The sequence below is a fragment of the Rattus norvegicus genome, chromosome 19, assembly GCF_036323735.1.
Source record: "Rattus norvegicus strain BN/NHsdMcwi chromosome 19, GRCr8, whole genome shotgun sequence".
In the NCBI taxonomy this organism is placed as follows: Eukaryota; Metazoa; Chordata; class Mammalia; order Rodentia; family Muridae; genus Rattus; species Rattus norvegicus.
Window position 1 is genome coordinate 773,517 of NC_086037.1, and position 19,745 is coordinate 793,261.

Sequence of the window (19,745 nt, forward strand, 5' to 3'; positions counted from 1 at the left end):
AAAATGGAGAACACCCAGATACCCATTTGAGTAGAATGGTATATTTACGCAAAGGAATACTACATAGTGGAGAGACTACATGATCTACAATTATACTCAATAAGGTAGGTAGAGTGTGCAGTGCAATGTTGAGCAAAAGAGCACACTGCACGATCCCAGTACAGTGTGACACATGGGTAAAACTAGTTGTGGTTGCCATTGGCAAAGGATAGTGAGTGGGGAAGCTTACGAAGGAGATCTGGGTGCAGGTTAGACTGTGCTTCCCAGTAGGAACATGCTCAGTTTGTGACAATTCTTTGAGCTCTGCGCCCTGGTGATGGTAGATACCTTTCTGTATGCACACTGAAGTCAGTGGAGTGCTGGCAAGGGAAGGGGAAAGTGTGATGGGGAAAATAAAAGAGATAGAAGGAGGAAGGAAGGAGGGAAGGAGGAAGGAAGGAAGGAGGGAAGGAGGAAGGAAGGAAGGAGGGAAGGAAGGAGGGAAGGAGGAAGGAAGGAGGGAAGGAGGAAGGAAGGAAGGAGGGAAGGAAGGAGGGAAGGAGGAAGGAAGGAAGGAGGTAAGGAGGAAGGAAGGAAGAAGGAAGGAAGGAAGGAGGGAAGGAGGAAGGAAGGAAGGAGGGAAGGAGGAAGGAAGGAAGGAGGGAAGGAGGAAGGAAGGAAGAAGGAAGGAAGGAGGGAAGGAGGAAGGAAGGAGGGAAGGAGGAAGGAAGGAAGGAGGGAAGGAGGAAGGAGAAAGGAAGGAAGAAGGAAGGAGGGAAGGAGGAAGGAAGGAGGGAAGGAGGGAAGGAGGAAGGAAGGAGGGAAGGAGGAAGGAAGGAAGAAGGAAGGAAGGAGGGAGGGAAGGAGGAAGGAAGGAAGAAGGAAGGAGGGAAGGAGGAAGGAAGGAAGAAGGAAGGAAGGAGGGAGGGAAGGAGGAAGGAAGGAAGAAGGAAGGAGGGAAGGAGGAAGGAAGGAAGAAGGAAGGAAGGAGGGAAGGAGGAAGGAAGGAAGGAAGAAGGAAGGAGGGAAGGAGGGAAGGAGGAAGAAAGGAAGGAGGAAGGAAGGAAGGAAGAGATTCAGATTTATAGTTTGCCTGTCTCCAAGATGTAAATACTTCCACATGGAGATTTTAAAGCTACCAATAGTTAAATCATTTGCTCATTAAACCCCTAAATATTTTTTTAATTGTTGACTCTTGTGGGTGACATTTCTGCTTAAGAGAGAAAGAGAAAGAGGGAGGGAGGGAGGGAGGGAGGGAGGGAGAGAGAGAGAGAGAGAGAGAGAGAGAGAGAGAGAGAGAGAGAGAGAATGGAAAAGAAGGAAAGAGAAAATCTCTAGAGAATGAGCAGGGTAGGGAGGCTCAGCACTCCCTCCAGAGGTGGAGACTCAGGTACCTGAAGCTTGAAGTAGGGTAAGGGCTGCTCCAACCAGGAGCTAAAGTTAGGCTTCTCTGACTGTCCCTGGTGTATGGATTAGGGACATGTGGGATGGGAGTGGGGACCTTGAAGTGACCTTTGTCCCTTGAAGCAGTTCTGCCATTTTATCCCTTTCAAAGGAGTCTGGTCTTCCTATCCTGAGCTCAGAGTGGGGCCTCTCTCCTAGGGCAACTTCTCACCTGTGTGTGGCAACTGCACTTAATTCTGAGGCAGGAGACTGAGGGTGGCATCAACTCATACACTATGTGACCTGATCCAGCTTCTTCTCTACCCTTGTTTTCCATGCCTGTGGTAAGAGGGAGTTGGGACAGAGATTTGGGAGGAAGAGCTCCTGCAGAAGGGTTATATCTGGCCTCCATTACAAGGCTGGGTGAGCTGGTTTGCTTCTGGGCGAGGGGAGGGGGACCCTGATGACAGCTGTCAAAATTGCTACACAGTCACTGTGCCAGGCTGGGGCTCACGGGAATGGAGAGAAGCTTATTCCTTGGGGGGAGGAGCAGTCTTAGGAGGACCCTGTAGGGAAGTCTGAGTGTAGGTTTATAGCTACTGTGGGATTAAAAGTCAGGGAGGAATCAACCTTACTGAGCAGTCCCTGTGTTTACCAAACCCTCAGGTCAAATTGGAAACTTGGCCCAATTATGCCATTTCACAAGGGGCTAAGCAGAAGTTCAGAGAAGTTAACTACATTTGCTCCAGTGCTGGCTGAGCCTGGCTCCTTCAGACTTAAGTGCTGCCCCAGCATTTGGGCACACCTACTCCCACAACCGACCCTTCGACCCTTTCCTGCCGAAGACACATTCCATCCAGAGATGCAGGGGCTGAAGGCTGGTTGGGGGGCTGAAGTGTGACAGTTAGTGGGGTGGTGAGGAGTGTGGAGTTCAATAGGCAGAAGGATGATTTTCTCCTAAACTGTAGAGAACAGTCTCTAGAAGCTGATGGTTCAGGGACTCACGGGGAGGGGGGGATGCAGGATCCCTGGGCAGGTGGTTTCCCCTCCAGGTTCTGTTCCCTTCTTTCTGAAGCAGACAGGCTGTTCAATTCTTTGGTGGCATCATAGAGGACAACCAGCCTCTCCCTAGCTCTGGGAAGTGTTCCAGGCACAGGGAGAGCTGAGCACCGGGGTGGCTAACTCATGGGAGCCCTTGGCAAAGGAACAGCGATGTGCTTACTCATCCCTGAGCTGGAGAGTAGGCCATCCCTCCATGAACCCAGCTTTGGGTGACAACTCCAGGGATCACTCTTGTCTTGGCAAGACTACTGGGTGTGGAGATCTTTTGCCCTCCACCAACGCAATGCTCACTCTTGAGTTCCTTCTCTTCCCCACTTTCCCATACTTGTCCTGTCGGTGACCTCATCCCACTTCTCAGCACTGACAGCTCCCCAGTTTACACTCCCAGCTCCAGACTCACCCTTGAACCCCAGGCGCATATGTCTAGCTGTCTGCCTGCATCTCCACCCTGGTGTCTACACAGCATCCCAGATGCAATGTGCTTTCAAGTCCAGCCCAGTCAGGTTGCCAGCTGTTTCAGGATATTCCCCAGTTCAGTCACTGACAGACGGGTCCTTCCACATGCTCAGTTCCAAACTTCTCATCCTCCCTTCTCATCCACTCCATATCCGAATGGCTTCACTTTCCAGTCTGTTTCTGGCTTCAATCTCTGCCCTATGCCCTCTCACTACATCCTGGACTATTTCCTGGCCATCTGATTACCTCCATCTCTCCTTTGGTCCCCTTCCAGCCTCTCTTGCCATACCAGGGTGATCAAAACTTTTTTCAGCTTGTAATCCTCCAAAGATTCCCAGGAAGCAAAAGCTGAAATCTGACTGTGGCTTCTGGAGCCATGCATCATATGACTGATGTGCTAACTCTGGTTCTTTCCATGTACTCTTCAAGACCACTGTTCCTCCTCTGCTGGAACAAGCTCCCATTGTTGAATGTTCCCATTCAGAGTACTCTTCTACAAGACACCTGTATCAGTCTTCCCGCTGATAACCATCTACCATAACATCTAACGATGTTTGTATTTTTGACAATTGTATGTGTGTGGGTGTTTTGCTTACACATGTCTGTGCATCTGGGCTTGCATGCCTGTGGAGTCCAGAAGAGGGCATGGGATCGCTTCGAACTGGAATTAAAGTGGGTGGCTACCATGTGGGTGCAGGAAAATGAACTCAGGCCCTCTTTAAGAGCAGTAAGTACTCTTAACTGCTAAGCCATCTCTCCAGCCCCATTATGGACTTAACTCATTTCTACCTGCTACCTCATCCTGCCGTATTTGCTGCATACCACCCCAATACCTTATAAATAAACACATACCCTGTTTATGCTCATGTAAGTGTGTGCACACGTGTGTGGATGCCAGAGTACCTCCACTATCCCTTTCTAGTTTTTGAGGTAAGGTGTCTCCCTGAATTTGGAGCTCACTGACTGGATGGCCAGCAAACTCCAGGAATTGTCTTGTGCACATGCTACCACACCTGGCTCCACTTGTATGCTGATCCAGCTGTGGTTTAGTTAAAATTGAGACCTGATCACTCCCATTCTAGTCTGATCCCCCATCTTCTAGCTGTAACACCCTGATTAATTCCTTTACTACCTTTAAGCCTCAGTTTCCTTAATTAATTAATGGACACATTAATCCCTCTTTGCAGAACTTCTTCAAGGAAGTGAGGAGGCCACAAGAAACACGGATCCTAAGGCCTTACAAGTGTTTCCCCATGCTACCTCACAGCATCCCTTTAACATGAAAACCTTTATCAACTCCCATTTTATAAGTGAAGAAACTGAAACCCAGCAGTGAACAGCCTTCCCCTTGCTTCACCAAGAGATAGACAAAAAATAGTGATCTATGGGTATTTCCAGCTTACATTTAGAGTGACTCTGAGTTTACATCTAGGTATATTGGGAAAGAGTACCATAATTGATTAGTGAAGTCTGCTCTGGACACAGATATGGTGGAATATTGAGTGTGCTCCATTATTTTCCCCCTTTGCCTTCAAATCTTTCCTTCTGTTGATAGTTACAGAGGTAACTATGACAACAAGAATAGCAAAGAAACACTGTACTGTGAATGTCCCCCAAAGGTCCACGCATTGATGAGAAGTAGTAGAGCCCTTAAGAGGTGGGGCCTTGCCAGGGAAGTCAGATCACCAGGGACATGCCCTTGAAGAGGATGTTGGGAATCCATGAGGCAAACAGGTTTCCTCTATTATTGTTATGATGTTCTACTTCATCACAGCCCCCAAATCATGACCAACTGACCATAGTCTGAAACCTCTCAATCACGAGCCAAATAGCTGTGTTCTCCCTAAAGCTCATTGTTCTGTCACAGCAACAGAAAGCTAACACACGGTCCAAATCCCATTTTACCCCTAGAGCCTCACCTCTCTGTTTTCCCATCTCCACTGTTAAAGACATGGCTGACACAGAGACAGGTAGTCGGTTGGTTTCTTGAGCATCTTTTTAGAGCCTGACACCAAGCTCAACTCTCTCCCCTCAAATCTGAGCAGCAAACTGTAAGATTCCACCAGTTCCATTTTATAGATGAGCAAACTGAGGGCTTGGGAAGGTAAGTACTCCCACAGCTGGCAAACATCAGTGCTAGGGTGTTCCCATATCAACAACCCAACATTACCTTACTCTCAGGGGGTAGGGGGGGGCATCTTGGGCATATGGGGCCCTGCCACACTATGATTCCTGCCAGGCCTCTGGCAGCCACCATGAACGACAGTGATATGGCCTCTTGACTTCTCCACAGATTGTGGGGTATATCTCCCCCTCTTATTTGCTTTGCTACATGCTTAGTCTCCAGTCTCTTCTGCCCTCCAAACAACTCCTTCAGCTCCATCCCCAGAGGCCATAGGGAAGCAGTTTGCTACCACCACACAGGGAGCTCCATGGTGCTGCCATCTGCTAGATGACAAGGAAGAGGATATGTAGCATCTGTGCTTAGCGCCTAGGTCTCCAGGGAGTCCTAGGCTGTTCTGCCCAGCAGAGCCCAGATGGAACCGATTCTCCCATCTCCAGACTTCCTAGGTAACAACGGACCTCTTCCACACTCAGGCCTCCAGGCAAGACCTCTCTGTATGCTGGGAAAGGTTCACAGACATCACTTCAAGCAGGGGAGCCCCCTTTCCTTTTGCACCCACATGGCCTGCACACATCCAGTCTTCCCTAACACAGTTCCCCTTTTTCTTGTTCTCGCTGCATTTCTCCCTCAGTCTTCCCATCTTCCCAATGGGGCTGCTGGTGAGAGCTGTTGGAAGTGCCCTGCAAGGGGCAGAGACAAGCTGAAGTATCTGAAGGTGAAATGGGGTTGGATGTTAACAGACCTACAGCCCAGCCCCTTGTGACTGATGTCTGTCCAACTCCCAGGAGGCCAGAGGAGCATGCTATATCCCCAGGGGCTGCAGGCGTTGGCCGCTCTGGTTTCAGTCACCTTGCTCTCTGCTCCAGGTAGATGTGACCCCTCCACTCTCTGCAGACTTCCCAAGCTCTGACTCCTGGACAGAGGTCTTTCTTCGGGAAACCGCTGGGCTTGGTTTTCCCTTTGGTGGGTCTCACATTTAAATCACAGGGGCCGGGGGAGCAGAGAGGTGTGGCAAGGTCACCATGTGAGCTAACATGGTGGTCTCTGCCATGTTCCTCACTGCACAGAGCAGCTCTAGATGGAGGAGGGGTGTCAAAAAGAAGGGGGGTGTGGGCGTCCTAAGTATTTCTTTTCTTTATTGTTTTTAAAGTTTTACAAATTTAAGACAGTGTTTCCTTCTATAGCCCAGGCTGGCCTGGAGCTAGGGATGACCCTCCTGGGTGCTGCAGTTACAGGGCCGCTCCCCATGCCTGGCTGTTAAGAGCTCTGTTGGGGGCTTTTCAGGGTTTTGAAGTACCCCCTCCACACCCCTGCGCACCATACCTGAGTGAGGGTCTTAAGTCTGCATGGTGGCAAAGCCCACAGGGTATTGGCTTCATTCACGTGTCCATTTGCTTAACCAACATTTACTACCTACTAAGTGCTAAGCAATGAGCTTGGTGCTGAGGGCAACCAGAGGGCAAGGCCAGAGCGGTCCTGCTTTCTGGAAGCTCACCTTCTGTTGGGATGTGGTCAGGCAATTAAGCATAAAGGGAAGTGAGCAACTTCTAGACTTCTAGATTGTGTCTGAAGGGGCGGGGGACAAAGGGGCTCCAAATGGCAAACTGCTGGCCTCACTCAGAAACCCCAGGATTCCCTTGGGCAGTCAGCACTGATGGGTATATGCACAACAGGGAGACTGAGAGTCATTCATAATTCTGGCCTGAGGACTAGATTCAATGGTGGTACCCAAATCAATATATGTATGGTTTATATCACAAACTGATATAGATGTAGATACAGATGTAGATGTAGATGGTTTGGAAGGAAGATAGACCATTCAGTTTGGGGCAGGTTGAGTATGAGGTGGATCGGGGGCAGTAGAAGGCAAAGTGACCCAGGAAGAAGCTGGGACAGACAGGCTGGGAGGAATCTGCCCGAGGCTGCATCCAGAAGCAGGGCAACAGAGCAAGGATGAAGTCTGGCTGTGCAGAATAAGGAGGGGCCTAGGCTGGACCCTGGGTCTAAGCAACAGGGACAGGTACAGTTCCCCTCCTCCATGCTAATGGAGCCTCGATGGACAGGATGCGTGTACAGAGTGGCTGGAAGGATCAGGAGTCAGGAAGGGGGAAGCCACCAACAGTGTCACATACAACTGGGCTCTCCTTCTCCACTACCCTCCTCCCCCTCTTCCAGGTGGCCAGAGTTACCACATCTAGCTATACTCTTGGCAGATGAGCCTACAGCTGGCCCCTTTCCTGCAATATAAGGGGTGAGGACCCTGCCCAGATTCTGACTAAATCCCATCTGTGTGGGACATGCAGCCCTGGCCCCCTTCACTGGCATTCCCTTAGTACTCCAGGAGTTAGTATCTGGGGCTGTGACTATGTGAGAAAGATGTGCATAGCCCAGGGTGGCACAGACTAAAGGTAGAAACTCAGGCAAACCTTAGTGAGAGTGAAGTGAGAGTCAGTGTGTGTGGACACCAGGACAGCAGGTGGTGTCCTCTGATGTCACCTCAATGCATAGCCACGACTTCTCAACAATCACGCATTTTCTTCAGTCAATAGGGGCTTTCTGGTGAGAGGCGTGGGTTGAATTTCCTTAGGGAGTCAGTCTCAAGGACCCAAAGTCATTAAGCATCATTTGAGGGCATTTAAGTTTTGGAAGAACTGAAGGCTTCTGTTTCCCACAGAAACCATACATCACAGCGCACCATCACACTAATGTCCCTGGAAGGCTGGCAGTGTCTAACATTCTCATCTGATGCTTTGCTCACTTAGTTGGCCATGCGGTTGTGGGTGGACAAAGTGCATTCTTTGTATGCTTCAGGGCAACCTTGATCCACATTTTGAGAACAGGACAAAGTGTGACTTTTAGGTTCCAGGGAGCCCATTGCAGATGTTGGCACTGCCTGTGTCCCTGTGCCCTAGCCCCAGATTCAGTCCCTCCACACTAACCCTGGTCAGACTCAGTGCCTTGGCCAAACATCCTGGCGCCATCCTCACAGCTCCACCCTCTAGCTCCGTAGTAGCTGGACCCCAACAGTGATGGACGAGGAAGAGACTTACAGGGGCAAGGGCGTTTGAAGGACATGTAATCCTTGGAGCAGAACAGCGGAGCCAGCCTGCCCACGAGCACAGCTCTGACTTCTTGAGGGGGGAGGCCCCTCCACTCACCTGTGGAGACACAAACAGGCAGGTGATGGGATGCCTACAGCATCCACCATGTCCAGGGGCTAGGTGCTTGCATCACTTTGGGGGACAGGTCTTAGGAACACATTCCTAGTCTGGGATCCTTGGGCTAAAAAGTATGTGTGTGTGTGGGGGGGTGTAGATACAGGAATAGGTGAATGCTTGATGAGGTCACAATGATGGGGGTGCAGATCTCTCTCTTTGGTGGACCTGTAGTGGGACTGTAAAGCCATGAAATTCTACTGTGGACCATTCACTGTTCCCACATCTTCCATGGGCTACAGCATCCCCAGTTCCCTGGGGCTGTAAGGCGTGGATCAATTCTTAAAGTCTGATCCAGAGTCTTCATTTCACAGAGGAAAACAGACCCAGAGAAGGGAGAAGCTTGTTCACAGGTTTGTGGCTGGCTTTGGGAGGGTGTCCCCTGACTCCCAGCTCAAACTGTGTTATGATTGTTGCTCTAAGAACCAAGGTGCTCATTTGAGGCTCGGAGAAGTCATGTAGCCTGGCCAAGATCCCACAGCTGCCAACTAACAGGCAGCTTCCCTCTCAGATCTGCTTCCCTTTCCTGCCCCTGGCCAGCCAGCACGTCCCTTTAGAAGGTAGTTAGTGCATCAGCTTAGGAATAAACGCAAGTGGAAGGGAGATGACTCTTCCCTATCTGTGCTTTATCCCCCCATGAACTTGGTGTGACACCTAATTTTCCGTGCTGCTAGGCTTGACCGGCTACTTTAACTAAAGCTCCTTTACAAGGGGAAACATTTTCAAAGTAATATCCTCTCATGCTACACTAAGTAATGGAACCTAGCCAGTCTCTCCTTGTGTGTCCTCAAAGAACACAGCAAGGTGTTACTTCTTAGGGAGTGGCACGCTTGACTTCAGAAACTAAAATGCACTTTAAGAATTTTATTGTTGTTATTGTTGTTCTATTTTCGGATGGGCATTTCGCCTGCATATATGCCTGTGTCCACTTGTATATCTGGTGCCCTTAGGGACCAGAAGAGGACTTTTACTTCTTTGAAACTAGAGTTTCAGAGAGTTGTAAGCTACCATGTAGGTGCTGGGAACTGAACCTGGGTCCTCTGGAAGAGCAGCCAGTGCTCTTACCTGCTGAGCCATCTTTCCATTCCCCTAAAATGCACTTGTGGGGGTGACTGAGTAGGACCATTGATGCTGAGTCCAGGGTCTCTTGCAAGGAGGCCAGTGGGAAATAGCCTGTCCCCTTCCCCTCTGTCTTGAAGGCCACCACCCTCTTTGATTGCACCCTGTGGCCAGAATGTGAGCGTCAGACCCCAGGCTCTCAGCCTAGCCTTTTCATAGGGCTTTCTGCCCCAAACATGCAGGAAGTTTGGATGGCGCCCATTGCCTGAGCACACTGCGTGGAAACATTGACTTTTCTGTTTAGTAAGTGAACAAGGGAACTGTCTTTGGACTCCCTTGCTTTTCTCCCAGATCTCTTAATACTAAAGTCAATGCAGCCACTTCCTGGTATTGACTCTGGACAAAGCACTTCACCTCTCTGAACCTCATATCCTTCCCAGGGAAGCAGGGATAAGCTTGGAACAGACCCTAGGAACAGCAGGCGTGTGACAAGCCTCCAGGCGCTCCCTTTGTTCTCAGTGGGGGGCAGGGGAAAATACAACTGATCTGGGGACACCTCTGTGAGTGGCGGCTTGCCACTCTCCTTCCAACATTGTTCAGCTTTCCCCGTGTGAACCCTAGGCTGGCCTGACATTTACTCTTGGTGTCCATAGAAACCAAGGGAGAGAGTGGGAGGGGTGGGGTAGGGGGGTAGGGTTGGAGGTGATCTCCCAGGCTGCCCAGAGAACGGATTTCACACCAGAAGAGTCAAGAAAAAAAAATTTAAGGTCTGTGAAACTTGTTTTCAAAAATTACATTTGTAGATCTGCAGGGGTACTATGTGTGCATGTGCATGTGTATGTGTGTGTGTGTGTGTGTGTGTGTGTGTGTGTGTGTGTGTGTGTGTGTGTGTGTTGAGGCATGCCAGTGAACAGATATCTCATCCTATTGCTCCACCTCTCTCTCTCTCTCTCTCTCTCTCTCTCTCTCTCTCTCTCCTTTCTCCTCCCTCTCTCTTCCTCCTTCCCTCCCTCCCCCTCTCAGCACTTGTGCATATATGTGCACACACACATGCCTGTGTATGCCTATATGCATGTGAAGGCCAGAGGAAGGCATCAGGTGTGCTACTCTAGCATTATCTACCTTATTCCCTTGAAACAGGCTCTCACTGAACCAGGAGCCAGCGAGCCTCAGAGACCTTGTCTCTCTTCCCACAGCCTAGCTTTGGGTTACAGGTACACATGGCTTTCTTGGCTGGCTTCTCTCTTTCTCTCTCTCTCTCTCTCTCTCTCTCTCTCTCTCTCTCTCTCTCTCTCTCTCTCCCTTCCTTTCTTTCTCCCTCCCTCCCTCCTTTCTTTCCTTCTCTTTCTTTCTTTCTTTCTTTCTTTCTTTCTTTCTTTCTTTCTTTCTTTCTTTCTTTCTTTCTTTCTTTCTTTCTTTCTTGTGGGTGCTGGAATCCTAACTTAGGTCCTCATGCTTACAGAGAAAGCCTTATTTACTGAGCCATTTCTCTAGTCCCCCAAGAAATCTGTTTTAAAGACAAAAATGGATGTGTTCATCCCTTGCTCGAACCCCTTCCACAGCTCCCCTGCACCTTCAGGCAAATGTCCCATTCCTCACTCCAGCATCCACAGCCCCAGCAGCATCTTCTAACTCTCTAGTGTACTGGCCTAGTGCAGGGGTTTAAAAAGTGAATATTGAAGGTATTCCTGTAGGGCTGCTCCTGAGACCCAAGATGCCATGGGGAGGTGCATGTTACCTTCTCTTGAGGGGCTCTCCTTAGGGTGCTGCCTCTCTGGGAGGACTCTCTGGGGCTACCTGTTCCCCTCACTGGGCCCAGTGACTCTGAGGTGAAGGCTGATGTTTCTCAGGCCATAGGGAGGATGGGTGTCTCACAGCCCAGGGCCTAAGAACTCCCGTATTCCATGTGGTCTGTGGCTCAAGCAGACAGTCCTACGTGGGGAGGCTTTGGGGACACTTGGCTCTATATATGTGGTTTGTATGGCTAAATGCTTGTTAAGTGCTACTTCGATCACCTGCTCTGTTGGGACAGGGCCTTAGGCAGAGGAGAAAACTGAAGCCTAGGGTGGTTTACTTGGTCAAGGTCACAGAAAAGACAGGAAGAGGTGTATACACAGCTACTTTGCCACTCTTGGTGTCCTTCACTTACTGCCCCTGGCATCCATGGGGATCTGCTGTTGCCCTGGTGTTTTGGTTAGCCTACTGGCAGGCTACAGTTGGGCTCTTGGACTTCAGGGCTGTTTTCTCTACCTGGCCTACTGTTTCTGGCCTGTCTACTTGAAGAACTCCTATGTTACCATCAAATCTCAGCTTTGGAGATCTCAGATCAGTCACAATGGTGGCACTTTCCCAGCATGGGGACATCCTTGAAGCCAACTCGAAATGATCCTAGACACAGAACACCTTGGGAGGGTGGAGGATCAGCATGGTCTAGGCACAGTAGCTTGAGGCTCAGTTTGGAGGGTATTTCCCCAAGTACCTGGAGTGTTAGAGTAAGTCAACCTTAGCCTTAGACTAATGTATGGTGCTATGCAGCGATAGCCTTCAAATAATGATCCGAATGCCAAGAGCAGGCTTTTCCTGTAGACCTGATTATCTCCACACAGCCTGCTGTCTATGGCTACACTGATATATGTCACATCCAGGCCACCATTCCCTGTACTGCACACTGCAGTTTACACGTCGCCTCTGGCTGCACTGTCCCAGCACCCATTCCTTTCAGTCCTGCAAGGGGTCTCCTCAGATCCTTGGCAACAGAAAGAATGGCTTTTCTTACTTTTGAAATTTTTCCTTTTTTTAATTTAAAAAATTTTAAATTTATTTTCATTTTATGGATTAAGTCTTGCTATGTAGCCTATGCTGGCCTTGAACCCAAGTTCCTTCTGCTTCAGCCATTTGAACACTGGGTTACAAATGTGTATCACCACACTTAGGGTCCCAGGTATAATAGGCAAGCATTCTATTCCTGATTATTTATATGTGTGTGTGTGTGTGTGTGTGTGTGTACATATATATACACATTCCACATATATTCCACATATACATTCCACATATATTCCACATATATATCCCATATACATATTCCATATATATATATCCTTTAATGGGGTTTCTCCGGATTCAAAAGGAGAGGTGTTCAACCCTCAGTCTATTTTTCTCCTCCAAGTGACTTACAGGAAAGCCACTGCCTGGTGGCATCAGACACTCTGGGCAAAACCCCAGGACAATGGATCTAGATGTGTGCTAGGCAACCATGTGAACAAGCCTACCTGGGGTTCCTGTGTGTGGACAGAGCTGCCAGGCAGTAATGGGACAGTTGGACAAACCTGGTTCAGGTGGACTGAGACCATGATTTTTCTGTATGTAGGAATTGTACCCAACCTGTCCCAGCCAGTGTGGGCCCATTTAAGGTCACTATTATCCTGCCTGTCTCGCTCTGAGCCTAGCACCAGAGTCAGCTGTGACTCATCTCCAGACTGGATTGCCTGGTTCAGAATGCAAGGGAGGGTGGGCGGGTAGCACTCCAGGCTTTGAAGTGGCTAGTGTGTGGAGACCATGTCCTTTGTACATCCTTTTATGGTCCTGTTCTGGGCACACCTCCACTCTGGGCTTGCGGGATACTCAGACCTGGATAAGGAGAGTGTGGGGTCTCCTGGGGAATATTGCCAGGGGAGACACCTGCCTCACACCAGAGCAGACAGGGAGGGCTTCAGGAATGGGTTGGAGCTCTCTAATCATGTTCTAGGGACCATGAGACACACCTGCTCCATCGATGTCCCATTCTGTCAGCTTACCAGGTCCTCAACATGAAACTCAACTTTTATAGATGAGCGTTCTGAGATTCAGAATCAGAAGGAGGCCTGTCGAGGTGGTAAGCACATTGCCCTAAGAAGGCTCCTCGGAAGAGTCATAGCTGGGCAGGGTCAGCTTTTTTCATTTCTGGAGGACATTCGTGAGCTTAGGGTGACACTGACTGACAGGTGATGGGGGAGATATCTGTCACGGGTTCTGATGCTACAGAAACTCACCACTATAGTGGCAATGGTCACATATGCTGGGCAACAGGGGAGACAGGACAGAGACAGATGTGCAGGCGGGGGGGGGATAGTTAGATAAAAAAGAGTAGGTTTTGATAGGAGGGTGATAGGTGAGCAGAGATAAGATAAGCCATCTGGGGAGGAAATTCTAGTTGAGTGGAGTGGAGCATTTGAATGCCCTGGGTAGGAAAGTGCAGGGGAATTTGACAGACATTTGGATCTGAGATAGAAGGTGACGAAGGGGAGGTTGCGATCATGGTTCTGAGTCCACTCTGGTGTAGAGGGGCAAACTGCAGACTATGTGTAAGTGACATAGATAACCTAGCACCCTGCCCGGCCCACAGGAAGTACAAAGTGACTACCGAATGAATGAATGACGTCATCTCACAGGGCTTTGTTCTCTGGATCTGTGGGTGGGCATGTGATCACTCAGAGCAGGAAGGAAGTGAGAAATTTTCCTGGACTTGGTTAGATGCAATGCTCTTGCAACGGGTACTACCCACCTCACCCCTGCAGGTCTAATGCCACCAGCAGAACTTTGTTCTGTCACAGGAAGGGACCCAGCTGGGGCCTTCAATGGGGAGGTCTGTGCCTTGGTAAGTGCTGCTAAGTCATACACTATTTATAGTGTGGTTGACGTCAGGAGAATAAACTCAGGAGTTAGGGTGAGGGAAAAGATAGTGGCCACAGAGGGGGTAAGGGACCTTTAAACTCACTGGCAGGCCCCATGTGTGGTGTACTGGACTGGTCAAGATCTGTCTGGTGGTTTTGGGGTTTCTACTTGCACTAATTTACCAGAACTGTCCCTCTCTAGCAGTGGTTCTCAACCATTCTAATGCTTTGACCCTCTACCACAGTTCCTCATGTTCTGGTGACCCCAACTACAAAATTATTTTCATTGCCACTTCATAACTGTAATATTGCTACTGTTATCAATTATAATGTAAATATTTTGGTAGACAGGTGTTTGCCAAAGGGGTCACAACCCACAGGTCGAGAACCACTGCTCTCTCTGTAGGGTGTAACCCCACCACTGTGGCCAAAACGTAGAGGTCTAGTGTCTTAGGCAATCTCATGATCTAGGCCATCTGCAAGCTGGTCTGATCTTGACCAAGAGTACATAGAAGTCTGATTCAGGGCTTGGTAACACCAGAAGAGACCCAGGCAGGCATTATTTATGATAATGAAGTATGACATAATCCCAATGTGGCCACCACCATCAGTAAGAGAGGACTGAGAAATCTATGGTACCCATTTATAGTGGGATACTATATAGCCATGCAATAATGTTTTCCAAAAATCTTAATGACTTCTAGACCCTCAGTATAATGTTGGAAAGAGAATCTTGAGTATTTTAGGGAGAAAAAAACAGGTTATAGAACCATGCATGACCTTTATTTTGTAGAACAGAGTTCTAGTGAAAACATTCACACACAGCAAAAGATTAGGATGAAAACAGAATATACTAGAGGGATTAAGGAAAATTTTTATGCATTATATACTTTTTTATAATACCCAACATTTTTTTACAGTGAAATGTATTGATTTTATAATCTGAAAGATCATCAAAACGAAGATTCAGAAAAGAATCCTTTGTGGTAGAAAGTAACTGGAAGGAAAAAAATCAATGCCAGTTCATTGGGAAAAGGCTAATTTGCCTTTGAACTTTTATTACTGAAAAAGATTTTTTCCTTCTTTTTTCAGGTTAACTTCACATCTAATCTACTGATAAGAAGTTACCTTAAGATACTTGAAAATAATCTTTTCTGTGGTATAGGGGATTGAGCCCAGGGTCTTGTATATAGGACATAAGTGTTCTTCCACGGAGTTAATCCTGTTAATCCTCCCCACACTCTGGATTCTAAACATTACTTTTCATTTTTATGTTTGTTACTAAGTAACTCAGGTTGACATTGAACTCACTCTGTAGTCCAGAGTTGTCATGAGCCTGTGATTCCCTTGTCTCAGACTCTAGAGTGGCTGGGATTACAGTTTGCATCTTAATATTCATCAAGCTATCTACAATACTTAAGCAAGTCTTTTTAAAGAAATTCCTCATTTTACTTTTTGCATGTGTGTATTTGCATGTGTAGTCACGTGTGTGTGTGTGTGTGTGTGTGTGTGTGTGTGTGTGTGTGTGTGTGTGTGTTTGTGTGGCTTGGGGGGTCAGAAGAGGGCATCAGATCTCCTGGAGCAGGAGTTACAAGTGGCTGTGAGCCACCTAGTGTGGGTGCTGCAAGCTAAAACATGCTGGTCTTTGGTCAAAACAGCGCCAGGAGCTCCTAACCACTGAGCCATCTCTTTCAGCTCCTGAAGCAAGTCTTATTTGCCAAATATTTGAGGGAACAATGTCTCCCATACTGTAATATTTTGTTTTTAATCGATCTACACACTTGGCAAGAATAATAAAAATAGCAGACCTCATGTTTGACAAGACATCTTATGATTTTGCATAGCTTACTGAATGTTGAATGCCATTCTAGTCTCAGGAGACATGAGAGGGAGTCATATTCCTGAGAGAAGGTAATGGTTAAGTAAGGGCTATAGATGTTGGAGGTGATAAATGCTTCGGAGGAAACTGAAGAACTGTGGATAATGAGTGGGAGACTGCTCTTTTAAGTCAATTTGACTAAATGAGTTTGATAATTGTATGAGGAGAAAAAAAAAGAGGAGTGTCTAAAAACGCGATAGCCCACGGACAGTTAGCACCTTCATTTTCAGCTCTTAGACACAAAATCATTAAGATCTCCATGGAGGAATCATCTTGATAACTAATTGCATGCCGCCGAAGTTAAAATGTGTTAATTATCAATTTCACAAACCCCGTGTAAAATTACGATGAGTCACAGTGATGTTACCTATTCTATACCCAGTTCCTCAGCCTTCAGGAGCCTCAGTGTTCTGACCGACACCGTGGAGTGTCGGTGATTATAGGATGGTCCTGCCTGCCCCCACTGTACCAAAATTGCTCTTGTCTTAGATCAAAGCAAAAGTGCTTGTGCTTACAAAATCCTGTGTAAGGGATGTTTACAACACAGATACAGCATGGCTCCTGGCCAAGTTCCACTGAACATGGCCGTACCCCTCACATGCACTATTTCTTCAGTCTTCATGACTGTTCTGGCAGGTGTGCAATCAATACTCATTCCATTTTCAAGACAACACTGTGTCTACAAAGGGGGGGGCACCTGCCCAGAATCAAATGCCGTAAACCTGCCTGCTAGCTCCAAGAGCTGTGCTGGCAGCCACAACTCTTATCGTATGCTCACTTCCCAGGGGGCAAGCTTCCCTGGCCTCAGTTTCTCTTTTAGAAGCTGTGAACAGATTGGTTCCTTCCTGCTCCCTACCCCATGCTTGGCACTAGGCCTTCAAGAAACGGTAATGCCCTCTGAGGGCGCTCAGTCGATTATTGCCGAAGAAGACCCATAATCGCCCCACATCCCCATCACACTCCCTATCAGCTCCAAATACTGAGTGAAGCAGCAGAAAAAGCCTAATTAGCTTCTGATGAACTCCTCTGGGAAGAGGCGGGGAGAAGATTACAGGAGATGCAGGGAATGGGACACCCTAATGAGTGAATGGGGTGCGGGGATAGAGGAAGCTACGAAGAAAGGAGAGAGGGACTTCTGGAAGGAAGAACCTCTAGGCAGCCATTCTGCCCAGCAACAGGTAGACACACTTCCTGTTTTCATCCCAGCAGGAATGGGAGGTGTCCTTTGCTTTCTTTCCATGCTCCTGGTTCCCTACAACCTCTGTGCCACTCCGTGGATGCTCATATTTTCCCTAAGACCTAGGCACGTGACTGGTCTGCTCCAGGCCTAAGGTCCCAGCTGCCCACACTCAGGAAGATTCTTTACAGAAATCAGGCTCGATCTTAAGTTCAAATCATGCTGTCTGTCGCCAGCTCCAGTTCCTTCAGCAGGTTCATCATGGGCTCCTGGGCACTAATGGCCTGGACAGACATGTCATAGTCAGCAGGGAATCACACTCATGGTAATCTAATCTCACTGACCCATTGACTGAGCATCTTGAAACCTGCTGGAACCATCACCTGTGGCTCACCGAAGTCACCCCTGGCAAGCAATTCTCTCTTCACCTAAACCAGAGTAGATCTAGGTGTCTAGGTGTGTAAGTTCCTCTGTACACTGTGTGTGTGTGTGTGTGTGTGTGTGTGTGTGTGTGTGTGTGTGTGGTGTTGGTCTGGGGCAACAAGTACCAGCCAAAGGCAAAAGAAAAAAAAAAGGCAGAGTATCCCCTTTTAGTCAGTGAGACTCTTGAAACCTGGACATTGGCATAGGAAAGGTTTGGGCGGGACAGAAGATGTCAGCAAGTGCCTGAGAGAGAGGCTGAAGGAAAGTCTTGTTTTGCAAGATGTCAGGAGGTTCCCTGGGAGCCAAAGGCCTCCTTAGAGGGTGAGAAAGAAGGGGGCACCATGTTTCCTCACATCAAACTTGCTTTGCCTCAGAAAATGACACCTGTGGCCAAATGCAGTCAATGGCTAGATAGATGTGTGTCACGTTCCACAGAAGAATCGTCTAATGATCTGGATTCATCTTCCACACATTTTAGAGGAGGGAAACTGAGGCTCAGAGAAGTCAAGTGTCTTGCCTAAGATCACACAGCTGGGGAATCAGCCAAAAGGGTCTCATGGCTCCAAAGATCCTGCACAGTCCGCTAATAGAATCATGCATACTTTTCAAAGAGGGAAACTGAGGCATTCATTGGTGATGTCATCTAGTAAGCAGTCCTTGTAACTGAGGAGCATCTAGAGGGCCATCTGTTGGCCCTCGGGTGCACTTGAACTCTGAATGAAGACTCTTACAGACCCCTGCTTCTCTAGTATGTCACTTGTGCTCACCCCTTCCCAGGCTAGGTTTGGCTGCCCATGCTGGCACAGGAGTGGCTTAGGAAGATAGCCCAGTGATGACCCTACGAGCCTGTTCCTGGACTGCAGAGCCTGAAGAACAAGGAAAGGAGTAAGCTGGGGTCAGAGTGGGCATTGCCAAGCTTGGGAAGGTGAGTGACGGGTACCTCTGCGCAGTCAGCAGAACCGCCACTTCAGCTTCGGGTCCTTTGCAATAGACGCACGCGAAAGTCTGCCTTTCGGAGGGAGGGGGCGGGGGAAGGGAGCTGCGAGAACTCTCTTTCTGTCCTAGGTGCGACAATATGTCATGGTCCAGGTAACCCGGTCCTTGGAGCGTCAAACTTCCTGGCTTAAGGAGGTGGGAGAGGGTTCAGGCTCAAACTCCGTAGAACCCCAGCCCCTCTCCTCTCTCACCCAGACAAGAGTGTGCCCTAGTGTCTTTTCTTGAGTGGGCTGGTCCGCAACCCTCAAAACCCAGGGCGCAGGGTTGGAGACCCTGTCATGGGCTTGTACCCCGGGGGGATACTCGTCTGAGACTCAGGCAGACTCAGGATTCTTCGGGTTTCCTTGGGGTTCGTGGGTCCCGGTGACCCTTGTGGGGGTGGTCAGGAACCGCAGGCGTCCCGGGAAAACCGCTCAGTTCTCGCGCGGTGAGGTTCCGCTCCGGACCGCGTCCCCCGCCGCCCAGCGCGTCCCCAGCCGCGTGCGTAAGCAGCGGGTACCCCGTCTGCGGCCCTCCCCGAGCCCCGCGCCCCTTACTCGGCTTGGCTGCGGCGCTCCGCTCCGTGCGCCGCAGTGCCGGCTCCAGCTTCGGCTCCAGCTCCGGTCCCACTCGGGCTCCGGCTCCCGCTCGGATGCCACCGCTCGGGCTGGACTGGGGCGTCCCGCCGCTCCGCCTGGGCCTGCTGTGCGTGCAGGGGCGGGGCGCACCGGCGGGGCCCGGCAGAACCGACCCGCGCCCGCGATTCCCGGGCGAGCCGCCGCCGCCGGCTGTCTCTCGGGTCCTGCCCTGCCCTGCCCTGCAGCAGCAGCAGCCCCGCCCCGGCCGTCCCCGCGCCGCCGCTCGCGCCACCGTCACCCTCTCGGGTCCTCCTCGGCGGCGGCGCGGCTCCGGGGTCTCAGCTCGGCGGCGCCACGGCCCGGGTCATTGCTGAGACGGGGACGCGGAGGAGGTGGGAGCGCCGAGCCGCGCCCCTCTGCGCACAGCCAGCCCGACACCCACACAGAGGCGGGAGGGCGGGGCAGGGCGGCGGGGAGGCCGAAGGATGTAGGGAGACCAGCGCGCCGGGCAGACTTGTGAAGGGTGGACAGACAGACACGTGCAGAGAAGGGTGGGCCAACCATATGTCAGGGATGGACAGCCAGAAAGGTTGGACAGAGGCAAGAGCTAAGCGCAGAAGGCAGGGTGGGGGCAGCAGAGGGGGCATAGGCTGCTGGCTTTTGGGATGGGTAGAGGAGCCTGTCAAGGCCGCTAGTTGCCAGCTGTAAGAATTCTCTTCAGGTAGGCTTGGCCACGGCCTTCAATCTGACCTATCAGCAGGCCTATTTTCTTCTTCCCTTGCCCA

The 19,745-nt window shown here is 49.7% G+C and overlaps 1 protein-coding gene across 6 annotated transcripts in view; it reads right to left on the reverse strand.

The window, feature by feature from the left end:
* The window catches only part of Bean1 (brain expressed, associated with NEDD4, 1), a 46,861-nt gene extending 27,524 nt beyond the window's left edge, over window positions 1-19,337 (reverse strand). For 2 of the 6 annotated variants that reach the window (XM_039098227.2, XM_008772259.4), the window contains exons 1-2: window positions 18,348-18,640; window positions 8,056-8,163 (exon numbers count right to left, since the gene is read on the reverse strand). In XM_039098227.2, the coding sequence (XP_038954155.1) occupies window positions 8,056-8,080 (25 nt within the window). In that variant the 5' untranslated portion in view covers window positions 8,081-8,163; window positions 18,348-18,640. Of the gene's footprint in view, window positions 1-8,055; window positions 8,667-18,347; window positions 18,641-18,939 lie in introns of those variants that run through there. The other 4 variants (NM_001400978.1, XM_039098230.2, XM_039098229.2 and 1 more) reach the window with 4 other exon arrangements.
* Window positions 19,338-19,745: the final 408 nt, after the last annotated feature.